Source organism: Trichechus manatus, unplaced genomic scaffold (assembly GCF_000243295.1).
Source record: "Trichechus manatus latirostris isolate Lorelei unplaced genomic scaffold, TriManLat1.0 scaffold00041, whole genome shotgun sequence".
Classification (NCBI taxonomy): Eukaryota; Metazoa; Chordata; class Mammalia; order Sirenia; family Trichechidae; genus Trichechus; species Trichechus manatus.
In genome coordinates, this window is record NW_004443977.1 from 2609893 (window position 1) to 2632320 (window position 22428).

Sequence of the window (22428 nt, forward strand, 5' to 3'; positions counted from 1 at the left end):
TATTCTCCTCTCATATTCTCTGTCTCAGTTTCTATTTCCACCATTGATTTAATGGCTCCAACTTCAAACTTAGAATTTGACCTTTACTTAGCAGCCAGTCACAAATCACTTATGGGACACAGGCTTAGAGAAGAATAAAAATGCGGGGATTTTTCAGAGGAAGCCAAGTGCTCGTTATTATCACTGATTCCAGATGAAACAAAATCAAACCCACTACCATTGAGTATGACTCATAGCAATCATATAGACAGAACAGAACCACCCCATAGGATTTCCAAGGTGGTAAATCTTTACAGAGACTGCCACATCATTCTCCCACGGAGTGGCTGGTGGGTTTGAACCACTGAACTTTCTGTTAGCAGCCAAGTGCTGAACTACTGCTCCACCAGGGCTCTTTTTATATCACTGATATAAAAATGGCATAGCAGGGGCATCTGACTGCCTCTAACTTCACAAGGTGGAAGGAGAATCAAGATCAACAGTCCAAGGCCAATTCCTATGAAGCAGAGGTCATACATACCTCCTAGCTCCAAACTTTTTGAAGATTCTGACACCAGCCATCCCTCCAATGACACCCTCTACCTCTCTGCTTGGTCTGATAATTCACTGCAATGGCCACATGAACTCACAGACAATACTCACAATTATGAGGTTTATTAAGGAAGTAACAGGTTGCAATTCAGGATCAGGAATGACTCAGGGTACAGTTCTTGTTGAGGACAGCTTCTTGACCTTGGCCACAGGCAGGCCTCTCCCTGGCCCTTGGCCTCTTAGCCTTTGGCCCCTTGACCCCTTGGCCCCTCAGGCCTCTTGGATCTCTTGGGCCAGCCTGGCCTCTGCCCTGCTCAGGCAAATGCTACAAAGCTCTTTAGCTCCACTGACAAGTGCCCAGAGGCACCCCGTTCTGCCAGTAAGCCTTGGCCCAAAGGTGCTCAGCAATCTTGCTCTGTGGTTTGGCAAGCCTAGCTCTACCAAGGGCCTGGAGGCACCCACCTCTGCCAGGAAGCCTGCTGTCTGAAGGCACTCAGCTCTCTTGCATCATGGGCCAGGAAGCCCACAGCACTGTTTCCTGCTGGTCTCCTGGTTCTACTACCTCTGTTGCCACCATTTCTCTACCACTGCTTCTCACCATCCTTTGCCATCTCTGGTGTTACAGCACTCTCTCTCTCTGTCTCCTGAGTCTAGAAGGTCCTCAGAGTAGAGATTCCAGGTCCAAAGGACATGCTCCACTCCTACCTCTTCTTTCTTGGTGGTGGTGAGATCCCCTCTTTCCTCCTCTGGAATGGCTCATTTTAAGCCTAGCAGGATGACAAAACTGATCAATCCCCTCATTAGAGTTCCATACATCTTATTTGCATGGTCCCAACCCCCACAATGGTGACATGCACATTATCTGTATTATTGATAAGCTGTCCAATCCCCTTGGTGGGCCAAATGCACCTTATTTGCATAGTCCCACCCAATCTTTTTGTGGGAGTTATAAGACCATGGCTAGAAAGGTCATATAAAAGTGATCCACCCCACCACAACTGACAAGAACCTACTAATTTTACAGACCCCCATGTGTCTCTCAGTATATCATACTGTGGGGGCTTGCATATTGCTGTGATGCTAGAAGCTATGCCACCAGTATTCAAATACCAGCAGGGTTACCCATGGTAGACAGATTTCAGCTGAGCTTCAAGACTAAGACAGACTAGGAAGAAGGACCTGGCAGTCTACTTCTGAAAAGAATAAGCCAGTGAAAACCGTATGAATAGCAGCAGAACATTGTCGGATATAGTGCCACAAGATGTCGGAAGGCATTCAAAGTACGACGGGGAAGAGTTGCCTCCTCAAAGAAGAGTTAACCTTAATGACGTGGATGGAGTCAAGCTTTCAGGACTCTCATCTGCTGATGCGGCATGACTCAAAATGAGAAGAAACAGCTGCAAACATCCATTAATAATTAAAAAACCAAACCCACTGCGGTCGAGTCGATTCCGACTCACAGAGACCCTATAAGACAGAGTAGAACCGCCCCATAGAGTTTCCAAGGAGCACCTGGTGGATTCAAACTGCTGAACTTTTGGTAAGCAGCCGTAGCACTTAACAAGTACACCACAAGGGTTTCCCCATTAATAAAAGGAACGCAGAATGTATGAACTATGAATCTAGGAAAATTGGAAATCATCAAAAAATGAAATGGAACACATAAACATTGATATCGTAGGCATTAGTGACCTGAAATGGACTGGTAGTAGCCATTTTGAATCAATCATACGGTCTACTATGCCGGGAATGACAAATTGAAAAGGAACGGCTTTGAAGAAAACATTTCAAGATCTATCCTAAAGTACAATGCTGTCAATGATAGGATAATATCCATATGTCTATAAGGAAGACCACTTAATATGACTATTATTCAAATTTATGCACCAACCACTAACGCCAAAGGTGAAGAAACTAAAGATTTTTACCAACTTCTGCAGTCTGAAATTGATCAAACATGCAATCAAGATGCATTGATAATTACTGGTGATTGGAATGTGGAAGTTGGCAACAAAAAGAATTTGTAATTGGAAAATATGGCTTTGGTGATAAAAACAAACCTGGAGATCACCTGATAGAATTTTGCGAGACCACGAACTTCTTCATTGCAAATACCTTTCTTCAACAACATAAATGTTGACTATGCAAGCCAGATGGAACACACAAGAATCAACTGACTACATCTGTGGAAAGAGACGATGGAAAAGCTCAATATCATCATCAGTCAGTACAAGGCTGGGGGCCGACTGCAGAACAGACCATCAATTGCACATATGCAAGTTCAAGTTGAAAGTGAAGAAAATTAGAACAAGCCCATGAGAGCCAAAGTACGAACTTGAGTATATCCCACCTGAATCTAGAGACCATCTCAAGAATAGATTTGATGCATTGAACACTAATGACCGAAGACCAGATGAGTTGTCTAAAGACATCAAGGACATCATATATGAAGAATGCAAGAGGTTATTACAAAGACAGTAAAGAAGGAAAAGACCAAAATGGATGTCAGAAGAGACTCTGAAACGTCCTCTTGAAGGTTGAGTAACTAAAGCTAAAGGAAGAAATGATGAAGTAAAAAAGCTGAACAGAAGTTTTCAAAAGGAGGCTCGAGAAGACAAAGTAAAGTATCATAATGAAATGTGCAAAGACCTGGAGATAGAAAACCAACAGAGAAGAATACACTCAGCAATTCTCAAGCTGAAAGAACTGAAGAAAAAATTCAAACCTTGAGTTTCAATATTGAAGGCTTTTACAGGGAAAATACTAAATGATGCAGGAAGCATTGAAAGAAGATGGAAGGAATACACAGAGTCACTGTACCAAAAAGAATTGGTCAACATTCGACCATTTCAGGAGGTAGCATATGATCAAGAACCAATGGTACTGAAGGAAGAGGTCTAAACTGCACTGAAAGCACTGGCAAAAAACAAATCTCCAAGAATTGATGGAATACTAATTGAGATGTTCCACAAACGGATGTAGCACTGAAAGTGCTCACCTATGCCAAGAAATCTGGAAGACAGCTATCTGGCCAACCAACTGGAAGAGATCTACATTTGTACCCATTCCAAAGAACAGTGATCCAACAGAATGTGGAAATTATCAAACAATATCATTAATATCACACACAAGTAAAATTTTGCTGAAGATCATTCAAAAGTGGTTGCAGCAGTACATCGACAGGGAACTTCCAGCAATTCAAGCTGTACTCAGAAGAGGACATGGAATAAGGGATATCATTGCTGATGTCAGATGGATCCTGGCTGAAAGCAGAGAACACCAGAAAGACGTTTACCTGTGTTTTATTGACTATGCAAAGGCATTTGATTGTGTGGATTATAACAAATTATGAATAACATTGCAAAGAGTGGGAATTCCAGAACACTTAATTGTGCTCATGAGGAACCTGTACATAGACCAAGAGGCAGTCATTCAAACAGGACAAGGGGATACTGCGTGGTTTAAAGTCAGGAAAGGTGTGCATCAAGGTTGTATCCTTTCAGCATACTTAATCAATCTGTATGCTGAGCAAATAATCCAGAAGCTGGACTATATGAAGAAGCACATGGCATCAGGATTGGAGGAAGACTCATTAACAACCTGCAATATGCAGATGACAACGTTTCTTGCTGAAAGTGAAGAGGACTTGAAGCACTTGCTGATAAAGATCAAAGACTACAGCCTTCAGTATGGATTATACCTCAACATAAAACAAAAATCCTCACAACTGGCCCAATAAGCAACATCACAATAAACGGAGAAAATATTGAAGTTGTCAAGGATTTCCTTTTACTTCTGTCCACAATCAATGCACATGGAAACAGCAGTAAAGAAATAAAATTACGCATTGTATTGGGCAAATGCGCTACAAAAGATCTGTTTAAAGTGTTAAAAAGCAAAAATGTTACTCTAAGGACTAAGGTGCACCTGACCCAAGCCATGATGTTCTCAATCGTCTCATATGCATGCATAAGCTGGACAATGAATAAAGAACACCAAAGAAGAATTAATGCCTTTGAATTATGGTATGGGGGAAGAATACTGAATATACCATGGACTGCCAGAAGAACAAACAAATCTGTCCTGGAAGAAGTACTGCCAGACTGCAATGATTTGTTTTTGGTTTTTAATTCTATTTCAATAAAAATTTAAGGTTGTAAAGGGTCCACTGAAACCAAAACCCATTACCATCAAGTCAATTCTGACTCAACCACCCTACAGGACATAGTAGAACTGCCTCATAGGGTTTCCAGGGCTGTAATCTTTATGGAGGCAGACTATCACATCTTTCTCTCATGAAGTGCCTGGTAGATTCGAACCGCTGACCTTTAGGTTAGCAGCTCAGAGTTTCAACCACCACTGAGGCACCCCTGAAGTCATCTGCAATCCACTAATGAGTTGCAAACAGCTGCTTGAAAGTACTGCTCAATTGTATGGACAAAGTTCAAAATAGGAAATTAGAGAAACCAATCTGAGTGCTCCTTTTGTATCTGTGCAGTAAATTAGCCTTTTAATAAATTCAGGAATTTAGAGCCACTGGAGACGAAATTTCCTTTTTCTGGAGCTTTAGGATCCCAGAGGCTATGGAAAATCATTGCAAAACAGAGCCTGCCACAGTGCATGCCCTCCAGGGTTGTGTTATTGAACCTGACTATTCCCAGAGGTTCATGCTTTTTATTCCATTAACATCACTGGGAATTTGAGTTAGTGGAGTTCGAATTCCCCTAAATGACAGCACATTAAATACACCATTTGGAATTCTCTTCAAACAAAAATACAATAATATATTTACAGATATTACATAATGCTTTTATGTATTGGTATTATTTTGTTAAGCAAAATTATCATCTAATTTGGACATTAACAAAAACAAATGTGGACATTAATTTGGATGTCTCTGAAGATTACCTGTAGGACAAAGAACTCAATTTGCCTTTGTATCTGATTCCTGAAAATAACCCTTGGAATTTGCCAGCAATCAAGGGGGTTTTGTTTTCCAAATAGCCAGGCAACAGTTAAACATGTGCAAATATAGTGGGAGCTCCAAAGTCCACAACTGGTAAATAATTTCAGGAAGCAACCAGGGGTATGATGTAATCAGTCACATACATTCAGTGATTCAATCAATCATTGACTATCAATGAGCCATTAAAAGCTTTGGTTATGGAAGTTCCAGGGCTTCCTGGATTGGCTAGAACATCTACGTGTGGAAAAAAGTGGCAAGTCCCTGAGACATGTGGGCCATGTCCTGGGACCTCTCCCAGACCTTGCCTAATGGAACTTTTCGTTTGTATGCTTTTTGGTTATAATAAATTGGGAATTGTAAGTAACAGTAGTCTCTGTGAATTTTATGAGTTGTTCTAAAGAATTGATTAACCTACGAGGGGCAATAAGACTCAGACTTAGCTACGGGAGGCAAGTTCAGAGAAAGGCTACACGGACAGTTGATTGATGAAGGACAGAGTCCTTCTAACATGTGCGTTTTCACCTGGCTCAGGGTGGCCAGGGATGAGGTCTGACCTAACTCTGGGTGCTTAGGGTCAGAGGAAAAGCTGGTGAGGAGGATGATGGAGATGTGGGAAAGTGAAGCCCGGATCCATTTCCACGTGAGAACTGGATTCATGCTGATCCTTACCATGCAGTTAGCAAGGAAGGTAAAAATTTCCCACCTTGTCCTTTATAGAGAGCATTATCAAAAACAAAAAACAAACCTTGTTTTATAATAAAGACGATTTATTTATTGTTTTTTCTTTTCTTAAAAAAATGTGAAAATATATGTGTTTTTAGAGAAATACACAAAACTGCAGACATGCACAATTTAAAAAATCACTGGTAGTCTTACCATGCAATAACCAAAGTCAACTTCCGGGTGTCTGGACAGCACTGACCTCCCTGTTATAGTTCCATAGTGGTATGACAGTCGAGAAAGCACAAAATATACAATCAAAAGTAATTTCAAAATAACGTGAGTCTTTCACTGCAATTTTCAAACTTTTCTCAGAAGTCCCTCACTCACAGAATCTTGTCTCTCATATCTTGTTCCCAATAATCTTTTGTGATTTGCGGATGAAATAAGATAACACCCATGAAGCTCCTAGGACAAAACCAGCACAATTTAGTAAGTGAGAGGCAGCACAATGGGTTATTACAGGAACAACTCTGAAGATAGACTGCTAGGGTTCCAGTTCTGTCTTTACATAAAAGCTGTGCTATGTTTGGCAAATTACTTAACCTCTTTGTGCTTCAGTTTCTTCATCTATAAAATGGAAATAACAGTTGTTCTTATCTCATGAGATTGATGTGATGATTATGTTTTAGGGAAATCATCACACTTGGAATAGTGCCTAATACAGAGTGAGGACTATATAAATGTTTGTAGTGGGTATTGTTAAATAATCAATAAATATAATTTTATAATAATAAAATTATTCTAATGATGACATTCCCAGATATTTTCACCTGTTCTTCTCAATGTCCTGTCAATAATCCTTGAACTGTGGAATTTTCACTCTTTGATCTCATTGCTTGGATTACCTACCTCCACTGGACCCTAGTTTGCACTCTCCCAACATGTCTATTTCTGTCTCTATCATCTGTAGCTAGTTATATCCATATCTACCTTTATTTCTATATCTCTTTATTCCTATATTTCTATTATTTCTATATCTGTATATCAGTGCACATGCACACAAGTATCTAATCATGCAAGGAAACATGAACAAAAACAATCTTTTTTTCATTCCCATCATTGTACAGATGAGGGAACTTGAGGAATCTGAGATTCTTGAAATTGAGTTCATTTAGAGCTAGAACTACATCTCTAGCCTCCTGATGCCCTAGTTCAATATTCTTTTTGACTCTTTTTAAACATTTCTCATCTTTGTCTTGAATCCCAGGGCATGTCCAGAGAACAAGCACTATTTTATATACTTCCTTTATATCCCTTAGCCCTTAGTATGACATTAAGCAATATCTACTGAATCTCACTAAACCGTAATATATGGAGCATTTCAAATAACTACATCTCCTGTTGTTAAAATGGAAACCATCATGTCCTTTTAAATCTTTGAGAAAGATCATCAAATTACAACAAATATTAGTAATTTAAGTCAGAATTAGCTGCATATTAGAAGAGATTTTTCTCTCATTTTTCTACAAGTAAATATTGGGTCACTTTTTGAAATGTTTTAGATGGGCATAAACTTTGGAAATTTATGCCATTAATCATTCCATTGTAATGTTTCTTTTAATTTTAAAATATCTTGAAAAAACTATAAATGCAAAAAAGTGAAAATAGGAAATAATCAAATCAATAAGAAGGCTTATGGACATGCAATGTTCTTAGTAAAATACAAGGATTTTAATTAAAGATGTTGGCTTTTAACAAAGGATCACTCTTATCCTGATTGATGGAGCCTGCTGGCTCAGCCCTTTCTCTTTTCCCCATTAGCTCCCACTTGCTTTTTTCTGCTCTAATTGGATATTTACCACATCGGCAACTTCTTTTTAAACATTTGTTACACAAAGACTGTAAATTCAATTACACTTTAGACAAATTGTATGTGTATGTATGTATGTGAAGATAATTAGTTTATTATTTTCATAATTTGTTATTTTGGTTTCATAATCTATGGGAAATGTTTGGACATTTCTTGGAAATATGTCTAATTTAATTTTGTGCTTCTATATTTTCTTGCTGAAATTTTCAGGAACAAAAATACACAGTCATTTCCTCTGATTTTCATGTTCCACTTCAAAGAAGTTTCAGATATATTTTAGGAAAAAGGAAAGGATATATATATATATATGTATATATATATATATATATATTTCTAATGTTTGCCCCAAGAATGAATTGAATTCATAAGCCAGGTCAAGGTTTTCTTTTCCCCCCATTACTAAACTGAAAGTTTCAATATATTGCAACTGCTGAAAGTAATTTTCTCTGTGCAAAAGCATAACAAATTACAGAGGAAAATGCTAAATAATTTTTAAATTTTCCTGACATATCTATAATGCCCTTATAGAAATAATAAATAACATACAGTGTTGTTTGGGACAGGTTTTTATTTTGCCAATACAGTAATATCCCCCATTCACAATTCCCTACAACAGAACAAAAACACTGCATATATTAATTTCATTTAACAATACATATTTTTATATAATCTGGGTACGAAGAACACTGTAGAAGTAAGCAGTGAATTCCATTATAAGTTTTCTTTTGTTTAAAATAATAATGCCTCTGCATTTTTATGTAATGGGCATTTCAGTGGATAGGAATATATTTGTGCACTCCAGTAGTTGAAAACATGTATTTCTTCATTAATTCTTGTGGTGTAATATTTCAGTTTAGGAGACAAATTTTTTTTTAATCTATTGTCAAAGGCACATATATATTTTCAATTAGTTTCTAAGTAAGAAATGTCACTTGAAAAATAACTGGTAATCAGTCTGGAAAATTTTAGTAATATAATCAGCAACCAAAGTCAATTTTAACTACTTCAATGCAAAATGTGTGCAAAGGATGGAAGAATCACGTTGTAATATTTTGATATATAGTTGTTGTTTTTTTTCCCTCCTCACTCAAAATGCAGTTGTTAACTGTGATGACACGAGGCCTAGGAGGACAAAAGGGATGTGTAAAATGAAGTAACCACCATGACTCATAATAGGAGACTGGAGAGAGCCGGCCTGATATTGTGCTTAAAGATAAAAAAAAGGACATGCAGTATCTATTTTAAATAAGTGCGCTCCATATATCTTGCAGAGACTGAGATAACTTTGTTCCTTTAGTCATTATTATCTATTTCTTAAAGCTTAGTATTAGTCTCTCTCACACCTAAACCTATAGAGCTCATACCTTAGGACTCAATTCTGATGAACAGAGAGAGTTGTCATTCTTAGCAGTAAGCCTGCTAAATAATACTCTATAAGCTTCAGACTTCACATGGCAGATAAGTTTGTCTCCCCTGACATGACTACATTAATCCACTGAACCAATTTACTTAAGCTGTGCTGTGGAGCAACGCAGCCACGATTTAACTGAGCTTAAAAGTACTTTCAAGTTTGAGTCACTGCTCCACATGTAATGCAACTCTCAGTGTTCCATCGTGAGTTCTATTTTGAGCTCTTGTAGCTATATAAAAAATATTCCTGTTAGATTTATAGGGTATGATGCTCTGGTATCAAATATGATTTAAGGAGAATGAATTCGAGTCACTTTAAAAATCAGACTCGTAAGAAAACAGTAAGAGTTGAACAATTGGCTAGATTTTATAAGTAAAATTTGCTTTAGTATTTATAAAATTCTTTGGGTTAAATATTTTTTCTTAGAAATTAGGTTAAAATATTTTATATTTTAGAAAAACATTTTAAAAATGGCTGCTGTTTTCCAGAGTTTATGGTCTGCAATAATTATACAACATGCAATCAAAGCTAACTGTGGCACCCAAACCGTATACAAAATAAGTCACAAAATTTTACTAAATTTAAAAAAAATTTACAAAATTTTTCTAAAATTTCTGACAAGTTTGCTAAGGGTTGTCCATAGTAAGCTATCAATTTATTCTTATTTTTTATCCACTATTTAAAAATAAAACCAAAACTTCTTCTTCATTTCTCCTGTTCAAAATGTCTGCCTCCTGTAGACCTCCCCTCAAGCTCAACATTTTAACCAGGATCTTTGTTTACCCATTTTCTGTTCAGGCAGGGATGTTATCACACTGACCACCACTCTTACTTCATTTCACCCAAACAAGTCATTGATTAGCATAGACTTGTTCTCTGAGAGTCTGAGTCCTTTGTCTTTACCAAGACTTCTTATCAGTTAGCGACACAGAGGATAATCCGAACACATCTGAAATTTTAGGAGGAGACCAGTGGGAAGACGTCAGAATTGACATGGTATGGTGAAAGAGTTATATCCTTAACTTCAGTTTCCTTAGTTTGAGACATGGGACTTTGAAATACTTCCTCCTTCCATACTGTAGGGGAAGTCTCAAAAAATAATTACCCATAAAGAATAAGGAAATATTTGGCAAAACATGAAGTTGAATACCTCCAGAAAGGCCTTCACTAAAGTGATTTTTTTCAGTCATAGGAAAAGAAATGATTTATAAATAATGTAAGACTATGTCTTTGAGACCCTGAAATGTACTTTTACATGGTCAATCAACAAAAGTCGATTATTGCTGAAAACTTAGACCGCTTATCTTTTGGGATTTTTAAAAAGTTAAGTCAGGGTTCGGATATAATAAATACATCTGTAGTGGGTCTAAAATCAAGTAACGTATTTTAATTCACTGGAGGGCAGTCAGAAATCTATAAAGAAAGCATGAAAATTTTTACATTTTTAAAAGAACTGTGATCAGATTTGTCACATCTCTATGGCATCTCTGGAGTTCTAAAATCTGTATGGAATCTCTCATGCATTCTAATTCTCAAAACATATGACCATGATTCTAAAATTCAAGTCCTATAATATGCATGTTTTTGAGTAGTTCTAAACTACATTTTGCCTCAGGATGTTGGGATCTTTACATATGGATAAGTAATCCATCTTTTAAGTAGCTCAGACAAGGAGACAGAGAAGGACAGGAATGAATGTCAAGGGCAAGCCGCTTCCACCTCACTCCATGGCTTTTATCTTTTCATTCCCCAGTCATCAGGTATCAGTAGCCTTCACAGGGTGGAACTGGCCTACAGGAGTTTCGCTTCCACATCCATTCATTCAGATTTAAAAGAGCCAGCAAAAATGGGTTACTTTTTTTTAACGGTTTTTCCTTTAGTTTATTATGTTGTTGTTAGGTGCCATCAAGTCAGTTCTGACTCCTGGAGACCCTATGTACAACAGAATGAAAGACTGGCTGGTCCTGCGCCATCCTCACAAGCGTTGCTATGTTTGAGCTCATTGTGGCATTCACCATGCCAGTCCAGCTCATTGAGGGTCTCTCTTTTTATCACTGATCCTCTACTTTAGCAAGCATGCTGTCTTTCTCCAGGGACTGGTCCCTCCTGATAACATGTTCAAAGTATGTGAGACAAAGTCTCACCATCCTTGCTTCTAAGGAGCATTCTGGCTGTACTTCTTCAAAGACAGATGTGTTCATTCTTCTGGCAGTACATCGCGTACTCAATACTCTTCACCAACACCATATTCAAAGGCATCAATTTGTCTTCCATCTTCCTTATTCATTGCCCTGCTTTTGCATGCAAATGAAGTGACTGAAAACACCATGGCCTGGTTCAGGCTAAGTGATACCTTTATTTTTTAACACGTTAAAGAGGTCTTTTGCAGCAGATTTGCCCAATGGAATTCGTCGTTTGATTTCTTGACTGCTGCTTCCATGGGCGTTGATTATGGATCCAAGCAAAATGAAATCCTTAACAACTTCAATATTTTCTCCGTTTATCATGATGCTGCTTATTAGTCCAGTTGTGGGTATTTCTGTTTTCTTTATGTTGAGGTGCAATCCTGGGCTACAATACTCAATAAATAACAGTATCAAAATCATCAGTAATCTATGTTTCTGAGATATATAGAAACATAGTTGTGAGGATTTTTGTTTATTTTATGTTAAGGTGTAGTCTTTGATCTTCAACAGTGTTTCATGTCCTCTTCATTTTCAGCAAGCAAAGTTGTGTCATTTGCATATAATATTAGCTAGGAATCACTGGGGGGTTGTTTTTGTTGGTAGGTGCCATTGAGTTGATTTTGACTCATAGTGACCACATGTGACAGAGTAGAACTGCCCCACAGGGTTTTCTAGGCTGTAATCTTTAAGGGAAGGCTCTCTAGGTGGCAAGTAACAAAATGCCATTCAAATGTACTGGAAGAACAAAAAAACTTTCTTAGAAAACACCTAATGAGTGGACCTCATGAAGGCAAGAGAAGCAGGTGGTAAACATCATCAGAAACCATTACTCTTGCTCTTTTTCTCTCTACCCTATTCTTTTTGCCTCCGCTCTGCTGCTTTATTCTTCTGCTTCTCTGAAGACAGACTATTTCTGCTTTTCTGTAGCACATATGGTTCAAAACTGGAAGCACCAACTACGTTTCATATCTCCTCCCGTTCAAGTTTCTAAGAGAGTGTAACCAGTATCTCTGGATCTCAAATCCAAATTCTCTTGGGAGAGAATCTGATTGGTCCAGCCTGGATCAAATTTCTACCCTTATTACAGGTAGAACCTTCTCAGCCTCAGCACTATTAACATTTTGTGTGGAATCCTTATTCTTTGTCAGGATGGGGGTGGTGTTCTCTTGTGCATTGCATTAGCAGCTTTCCTAGCCTCTACCTACTGTTGTTGCGTACCATTGTAAAAATGGTGTGGCGTCTGATCTCCTCTAACATCACAAGGGGGAAAGAGAACCAAGACCTACAGCCCAAGGCTGATTCCCATGAGGCAGAGGTCAGACATGCCTCCTTTCTCCTCCATCTTCATCAATACTGACACCAACCATACTTCCCACGGCAGTCTTCTACTTCTCTGCTGGGTTCGATCATTCATTGCAATGGCCACACAGAACTCACAGACAATACTCCAATGATGGGTTTTATTAGGGAAGCAACAGGTTACAATTCGGGTTCAGGAATGCTCAGGATACAGTTCTTCCATCAGGAGAGCCTCTTCTCAGCTGTGCCCACAAGCACACCTCTCTCTGGCCCATCAGCCTCTGCCCTGTTCAGGCAAGTATACAAAAATCTTTTAGCTCTGTCAATAAGTGCCCCAAGACATGCACTCCACCAGTTAGCCTCCTGCCCGAAGGCACTCAGTTTTCTCACTCCTTGGGCCGGGAAGTCCACTGCTCAGTCTCCTGCTGGTCTCTCCTGCCACTGTTTCTCTGCCACCGCTTTTCACCATCTTCAGTGTTACAGGTCTCTCTCTCTCTCTGTCTTCTGGTTCCAGGAGCTTCTCAGTGAAGGGATCTCAGGTCCAAAGAACGTGCTCTGCTCTCATTTTAAGTCCAGCAGTATGGTAAAACTGACCAATCCTCTTGTTAGGATTCCATGTAATTTACTAGCATAGTCCCACTCAATCACTTGGGTGGGAGTTACAAGACCACGAATAGAAGGGCCATATTAATTCATTGCACCACAGCCATCAAGTTGATTCTGATTCATAGTGACCCTATAGAGCACAGTAGAACTGCCCCATAGTGTATTAAAAAAAAACCCCATTGCCATCAGTCAATTCCAACTCATAGTGACCCCGAAGGATGGAGTAGAACTGCTCCATAAGGCTTTCAAGGAGCATCTGGTGGATTCGAACAGCTGACCTTTTGGTTAGCAGCTGAGCTCTTAACCACTTAGCCATCAGGGCTCCTTATAGGGTATAGTAAGCTGCAATTTTTACAGGAGCAGATCACTAGGTCTTGTCTCTCGTGGAGCTGCTGGTGTGTTTGAACCAGTGGCCTTTTGTTTAGCAGCCATATGATTTAACCATTGTGCCACCAGGCCTTCTTCTCTACCTACTAAAGCCAAAAACCCACTGTCACTGAGTTGATTCCGACTCATAGTGACCCCAAAGTGTTTCCAAGGCTATAAATCTCTACAGAATCAGATTGCCACATCTTTCTCCCATGGAGCCACTGGTGGTTTCGAACCACTGACCTTTTGGTTAGCAGTCGATTGCTTTAACTACTGCGGCACCAGGGCTCCTTTCTCTACCTACCAGATGCCAGTTAATGCCCCCTCCTCCAGTTGTGACAACCAAAAATATTCAGACATTGCCAAATATCACCCCCCTGGAGTGGGGGTTAGGGTAATATCACCCCCCTGGAGTGGGGGTTAGGGTAATATCACCCCCCTGGAGTGGGGGTTAGGGTAATATCACCCCTGGTTTAGTAGCACTGCCCTGTGACCCAGGTTGTTGTTATTGTTAGTTGCCACCAAGTAGATGTCAACTCATGGCAATCTCATGTGTGTCAAGTAGATCTGCTCTATAGGGTTTTCAAGGTTGTGGCATTTCAAAAGCAGGTCACCAGGTCAGTCTTCCGAGGTGGCCCTGGGTGGGTTTGAACCGCCAACCTTTCAGTTAGCAATCCAGTGCTTAACCATTTGCACCACCCAGGAAGTACGATCAATGGTAGAGTCTCACATAGAATAAACATGGCTACAGGGACTTACCCCTCTAGAAACGGATAGTTCTTAGAGAAACTCCTGTGTCTGCTTGGTAATTATCCCAGAAGTTGCCTCCTACAAGAATAAAAGATGCTGGTGGAAATTATGGAAACCCTGGTGGTATAGTGGTTAAGAGTTCGGCTGCTAACTAAAAGCTCAGCCGTTCAAATCCACCAGGCACTCCTTGGAAATCCTATGGGGTGATTCTACCCTGTCTTATAGGGTCACTATGAGTTGGAATGACTTGACGGCAGTGGTGGAAATTATGACTTTTGTATATGTTTGCTACTATAGCTGAGTCCGTTAACATAAATTAAGAGTTGTAGATTTTTGAGCACTGTATGGATTGATGGAAACATTAATATTTTATCCAAGTTGGGGAAAACTCGTATGTGCTATTTGCCCCCCTACCTTAATATAGGGTCACTATGAGTCAGAACTGACTTGACAGTAATGGGTTTGGGCCAGCATGTGTGGTAGCGTGGTTAAGCCCTCTAAGGTGCTGGATTTAAGCTCCAGTCTCTGTGGGGGCGTGGGGTCGAATCTCACCACTGCTAATCCTATGGAAACCTTGGTGGCATAGTGGTTAAGAGTTTGGCTATTAACCAAAAGGTCAGCAGTTTGAATCCACTAGGCACTCTCGGAAACCCTATGGGACAGCTCTACTCTGTCTTATAGGGTCGCTATGAGTTGGAATTGACTCGACAGCAATGGGTTTTTTTTTTTTTTTTTGATTTACCTTAATATAGTGATTTCCAAGCTCTTTATTCATATGTCCCTATTGGTTAGAGACAAAATGATCATTCATCATCATCATTCACCATTAGTAAACATATATGTTCTTATATGTTTATGTATAAATCATATAACTTTACTACTGCATTTTATATTCTACAAAATATATAAAAATACACACAAAATATGAGATAAAGATAAAAGTAACAATTTAAGTGATTTTACTTATTAACGGTATTTTTAAAAGTACTATATGTGACTTCAGGTCCCCCAAAAAGAGGGCATATACCTGTTTCTCTCTGACCCTTCCTGTCAAGTACGGCTATCAACCCTGGAAATAATGTAAGAGGTAACAAAGGAGAAATCCGAATGGTGGTGTAAAAAAGGCAAACTGGTTTGGGACCCAGCACTAGAGGTATAACACAGCAGCAGGGTGTCTTATGTGCCCTACTGAACAGAAGAAAGAGACTCAGACTGGCATTTCCCAAATCTAACCTAGCAACAGGTGGAAGCATTCCTCCCCCTAATCTAATGAGAGTCCCTGGACAAGTTCCTAAGTAGTACAGCCAGATCCTAAATCCAATTCTTGGAACAGAATCTGGTCGGCCCAGCTTGTCAGGCCTCAGACTCCCCTCCCACACCAGGAGTCAAGGGGTTGGTGGGCCTACTGGTCAGAGGGGCTCAGCCAAGCTGTCTAGCAGGGAAGCCTCTCTGACCCTCTGATAAGTGGATTAATGAATGAATGAATGAATGAAAACTCATTTTTAAGGTTGACAACTCAGAAGGTCTTTGCCATGAGAGGACCACAGACATCATAATTTCTATGATTACTTGCCACTTCATCTCAAGTGTTGCTATGATTCTTCTATATTTTAGAGATCTAGACTTTGTTAAACAGGTCATATCAATGTCATTCCAGCATTGTGCACAACTTGTTTTCAACTTCTTTACTATTAAAACATTGTCTGGAAATATCGTAGTGAATGCATTTCACTCATTAATCTGTTTAATCTTACTTTGGAAAACTTTTCAAAATTCTTGTCAAAATATTCCTATCATAAACCATTGTTTCCATTAAATAAGTTAACTTAAAAGTACACTGAAATACTAGAAAAAGACCCAGGAGCTTGATAACACACTCTTTTATCCAGGAAATAGGTAAACAGACACTCACATACATTGCTCTTGGGAAAATAAACTGTTAAAGATTCCATGGAGAACAAGATCTTCATGCTGGTGATCTCCGTTAAATTAAAATACATGTCTTTGACTCTGCAAATTCCATTTTGAGGAATTAATACTACAAATAAATTAATACACATATACAACAAGTTAAAGAAATCAAGGTGCAATAATAGCATATATGTTGTGTGTCATCGAGTCAATTTCAACTCATAGCTACCTTATATGACAGAGTAGAACTGCCATATAGGGTTTCCTTGACCATAATATTTATGGGAGCAGATCATCAGGTCTTTTCTCCCGCAAAGTAGCTGGTAGGTGACCTTGCAGTTAGCAGACACCGAGTGCTTAACCACTGTACCACTAGAGCTCCTTATAACATACACAGCATGCTTATATTTGAGTGAAAACGAGTGGCGCATATATGCATACTTCCTTGTTTATGCATAAATTATCCCTGGAAGAAAACACAAACATAGCCAAAAACGTTTATTGCCTATGGGTTGCTGAAGGACAAAGGTTGAACACAGGTAGGATGACACATCTTATGCTACACTCTTGTATTTTATGAATTTTGAACATGAGAATGTCCATGATTTAAAAAATATATATACAAGAAATCATTTAGTGTTGAGAATATATATTTTCCTACATCTTTTTCTTTGGTTGCTCTCAATAAGTAGTTCTTCCTGTATTTCTTTATTAAACAGGATCTAGCAAATATCATGAGCTGAGACAAAATGGAAAGAGCTGAGCTTTCACCCAATGGTATAATAAAACTCCACAATGTCTAATATCTGTATGTTCAAATTTTCAACAATATTTTCTGTGTCTCCTATGCTAGTAAGGGAATACATTTCAAATTGCCACCACACTGTTTTCCATATATTATTTCAGCTATTTTTATTGCATCAGGAAAAACAAATATTTACCATTCTCATAGGTCCTCTCCCTCCTCCTTCTCCCTTTCTTCCTCCTTCCCTTCCTTCTCCTCCTTCTTTTTCTTTTTTAATGAATAAATGGTGGTATAACTATTTGGAGAAAATACTGCGATATCTGGTTAACCTGAAATGGAGTTATTATCATTTTGCGTACTTTTAGATTTACTACTTCTGATGGACAGACTCTGAAGTCATAGCTAATATCACTACAGCTGTGCTGCTGAGACCATTAACCTAGAAAGCACAGAAAGCTGTAAGAAGCAATTATATATTACATTTCATTTAAAAGCAACAAAATTAGGCAGTATATTTGGCTAGAAGCAAATCTACCACAAGAAGGCAAAGGCTCACTTTCACGTTTCTGACGACCAGAGGTGTGAAAAGCATCAGTAATTAAAATGATTTCATGATTTCAATCTTATGTTTTCTCACTGTTGAATACTTACAAGTCTGGCAATGATTTTCTGTGGGTCCCCAGCATCGGCCAGTACAGGACTTATGGCAACGCCCACCTGTAGAACAGGAGAAAAAGAACATGCACGTTATAATTTTTCATTCCTGGCTAGAAGTAACTCCTCAAAGGAAATACTCTTGCTCCTTTATGAGGATTTTTATGCCATACTAGAGTTGAAACATAATCTATAAAATGCCCACTTAAGTAGCAAAACCTGAATATAAGTCAAATATAAGCGAAGCAGAAATACAAACCCTAATATTCAAAATCCTCTCATCATTTTATAAGAAAAGGAAATAAATGAATTTTTAAATTTTCACAGAATGTCAGAAGTAAATGTTTACACTGAGTTTTCATTTTGACTACTGAACATAATATTTTATTTATATAATTTCAAGAGCTCATGGTTTACTGATACCAACAGATATTTAAGGTTAAATCAATAGATTAAAAAGTTGATGTCTATAGAAAATAAGTATATATTCTTACAAACACACGAAGAACCATTGGAATAAAAGGTACCATACATAATTTAGATTATTTTCATATAAAAAAACAAGCATTTTAAAAAGCTCACTTTTTTAGAAAGCTCAATTTCAGTCATTTGATTGCCACTTCTAAAATGTACATTGATAGTTATCTGTATTTTCACCAAATATCAGCCTTTATCTTCTATATTTCCATCTTCCTCTTAAAGACTGCACTACTGTGTTCATTTGTCTCAACCAACAGTTACATCACAGAGAAATCCCCAGGGACAATTCATGAGAAAGAAGCCCTGGGTGTTGCAAATGGTTTGTGCTCAACTACTAACCTAAAGGTTGGTGGTTGGAACCCACCCAGTGACACAGCTGAAGAAAGGTCTGGTGATTTGCTTCCATAAAGAGTACCGCCAAGAAAACCCTATGCAGCAGTTCTACTCTGTAACACACAGGGTTGTCATGAGTCAGAACTGACTGGATGGCCATGGGTTATTAGAAGAAAATGTGTATAATGACTATTTTTGAAGCTTGCTTCTGAATTTCATAGGTTCATCTTAAATTTTTATGGGCACAAGGATATGGAATGGGCTTATTTTTAGAATGAAAAATAGAGAAGAAAATATATTAAACACTAAAGCTTTTCTATAAAATCTGTTTTAATAAACCTTCTCTGTTACTTTTCTAATATTGATTGTGAATAGGTTACCCTATTGTCATCGAGTCTATTCCGACTCATAGCAACCCTACAGGACAGAGTGGAACTGCCTCATAGGGTTTCCAAGGCTGAAATCATTAAGGAAGCAGATTGCCACATTTTTCTCCCACTGAGCGGCTGGTAGGTTGGAACTGCCAACTATTCCTATTCAGTTAGCAGCTGAGCGCTTTAATCACTGTACCACCAGGGCTCCTTTTGAATAGGTATAGTCCTATTTAAAGTGTTTATTTAATAAAGTTCACTATATTGTATAAATTATGGAATAGGGTTATATCAAATATTCCCAACTTTCCTTGACCTACAGCTTTAAATCCTGAATTTGAAAGTTGTAACAACTTGGATGGTCTTTTTTTAATTCCCTTACAAGACCGCCTGCTTCAATCCATACTGCTAAGTGTTTATAAAAACCCATTGCCATCAAGTCCATTCCGACTCATAGCAACCCTATAAGACAGAGTAGAACTGCTAGAGTTTCCAAGGAGTTAAGGTATAGATTTAGCAGACACACTTTCTTAAGCTGAAACTTTCCTTATCATTCTACCTTTCTGGAAGTAACCAGTTAACCAACCACTTGTCATTGAGTCGATTCTGACTCATGGCGTCCCTATGTGTGTCACAGTAGAACTTTGCTCAATAGGGACTTCAGTGGCTGATTCTTCAGAAGTAGATCAGCAGCTATTCTTCTGAGGTGCCTCTGGGTGGATTCCAACCTTCAACCTTTTGGTTAGCAGCCGAGTGCATTAACCATTTGCACCACTCAGGCACTGTACTATTTCCAAGTTAATATAATATTTAGGCTATATCCCAGTCACCTTCTTCAAAGTATTAGGATTCTTGCTCTGACAGAGTTTATTTAAAGCAATCTGTCTGTGAAGCACTGCTGCTGACATCTCCAGCGTATAATATCCTGTCACTCTGCCATCTGTTTATTTAGATCCAAACACATTATAACTACATAATGCAAGCTCATTCTAACTGACAGGAAAAGGACTCCATCTGGCCTGAACAATATAACTTTAATCAATGATAATGATAATTATTATTAAAAACCTACTGGAGTTCTTTTGTACAAAGCTAATAAATCTAAATTGATTTATACCAGCGGAAATTAGAAAGGACTGTGAGACAAAATGGGAAGCAATAAAAACTTTTGAGTACAAACTTATGAGATAGTAGCTAATGTTAATGTATTTCTTTAGATGTGTTAAAATCCTTTAAATCAACGCATTAAATGGTCTGTTAATTGAAGATATCTGAAGCAGAAGATGATCCACCATTTAATCTATGACTTCTTTGATTGTGTTTGTGGTGAATAAAATATTTAGCTTTATTTGTGGCCAGAGTACTATCTATAGCTGGGGAAAAAAAATAATCTAACATCAGACTTCCTTAATTTTCTCAATATTTCTCTCCTATTGGATGATATATGTTTAACTTCTTATTTTTGAAGTTTCAATTTACCCCTCAACCTGCTCCCAGATACTGTTTTTGATGGCTCTTGACAAAGTATCATGGCAATGGCCACCTATTTGCTAACAGGTGACGTAGTACTCACAAATACACACACAAAAATGTTTAAATAACTTAACAGTCTACTTGCTGTTATGAGATTTTTTTTTTTGGTAGTTTCCATTTTTCAACCATGTTTAAGCAGAAATACCATTACTACTATAACAGGAAATCTGCAAGCAACTGCTTCTCTTCTGGCATTTAACTCTGTCTTATTCTCCATTCAGCCATTTTGCTTCATGGAACCCCAGAACAGGTAATCACTTGCACCTCATATTTCAGAGTTTTATTACCACAAATGTCTTGGTATCTTGAATTGAACGTGTGCCCATAAATGGTTGCCCACATGCCCTGCCCTTCATTTGACTGTCTCTGTAGAGCTTTGACCCTTTTGGAATCCGCCCAGGCACTTGGCTCAGCTTTGTCCTTCAAAGCTATGCAATATGCTAACATTGTTTTCACTGAGGTGTTGCAATTAAGTCACAATATCTGACTAAAATCTATTTCTGAATTAATGCATTTACCACGCTTTCATGCCTGTGACATTAGTTTGATTCTTGCAGACAACGGGGAAGTACAGTTTTACAGAACATTATGGTTAAATATGTCTTAAAATATGTTTTTAGCTCTGTTTCCACTATTTCTGCCACATAAAAAGTGCCAAAGAGATGAGGGGATTGCATAAAGGGGTTTTCTTAGTAATTATCAGTACACAAAAACAAAACAAAACAACAACAACAAACTTTCTACTATCTTTCCTTCCATTCATCAGTAATTTTTTCTTGAGTACCTTCTGTGTATTGAATTGACTTGACAGCAACGGGTTGGGTTTGGGTTCTGTGTATTAGGAATTGTGTTAAGTATTACAGATAAAATGTTGAGCTGAAATAGACATGGTTACCATTCTCATAGAGTTTAGAATTCACTTTGAATTATTTTGAAGGAAAAAGGTTTTGACCATTCTGCCCCTAATGTTCACCTTCTATGGGTTTACAGGAAGGAACCAAATTTGCAACAGCCACCTAGCTGAGGAAAGAAGAGCTGGACAAAGCAAGGCTGAACTAAGCTATTAGCAATGTAATGCCTACTGGCTCGGAAGTCTCAGTTATATTTCTTACGTAATGATTTATCTATGTGATGTCTAAAATGAGCTCACCCTAGAGTGTTCAGTGGAAAGGATAGGTAATGCATTTTGAAGCATCTCTTGTTTGTCTCCTTCTAACAGAAAGAGAAACACTTTGCCTATATAGCACACCATCTGTCATGGATTGACTTGTGTCCCCCAAAAATATCTGTCAACCTGGCTAGGTCATGATTGCCAGTATTATATGATTCTGTACCATTCTGTAATCTGATGTGATTTCCTTATGTGCTGTAAACTTTATCACTATGATGTAATAAGATGGATTAGTGGCAGTTATACTGACGCGATCTACAAGATTAGGCAGTGTCTTAAACCAATCTCTTTTGAGATACAAAAGAGAGAAGTGAGCAGAGACACACTGGAACCTCACACCACCAAGAGGGCAGTGCCAGGAGCAGAGCACATCCTTTGGACCTGAGGTTCCTGTGCTAAGATGCTCCCAGACCAAGGGAAGACTGATGCATCACAAGGACCTTCCTCCAGAGCCGACAGAGAAAGAAAGCCTTCCCCTGGAGCTGATGCCCTGAATTTGGACTTATAGCCTACTGGACTGTGAGAGAATAAACTTCTCTTTGTTAAAGCCATCCACTTGTGGTATTTCTGTTATAGCAG

The 22428-nt window shown here is 38.4% G+C and overlaps 1 protein-coding gene across 1 annotated transcript in view; it reads right to left on the minus strand.

Moving 5' to 3' along the window:
* The window catches only part of ERBB4 (erb-b2 receptor tyrosine kinase 4), a 624218-nt gene that overhangs the window by 183989 nt on the left and 417801 nt on the right, over positions 1–22428 (minus strand). Inside the window, exon 5 of the mRNA XM_023731191.1 lies at positions 17959–18024. Within this exon, the coding sequence (XP_023586959.1) occupies positions 17959–18024 (66 nt within the window). The remainder of the gene's footprint in view (positions 1–17958; positions 18025–22428) is intronic.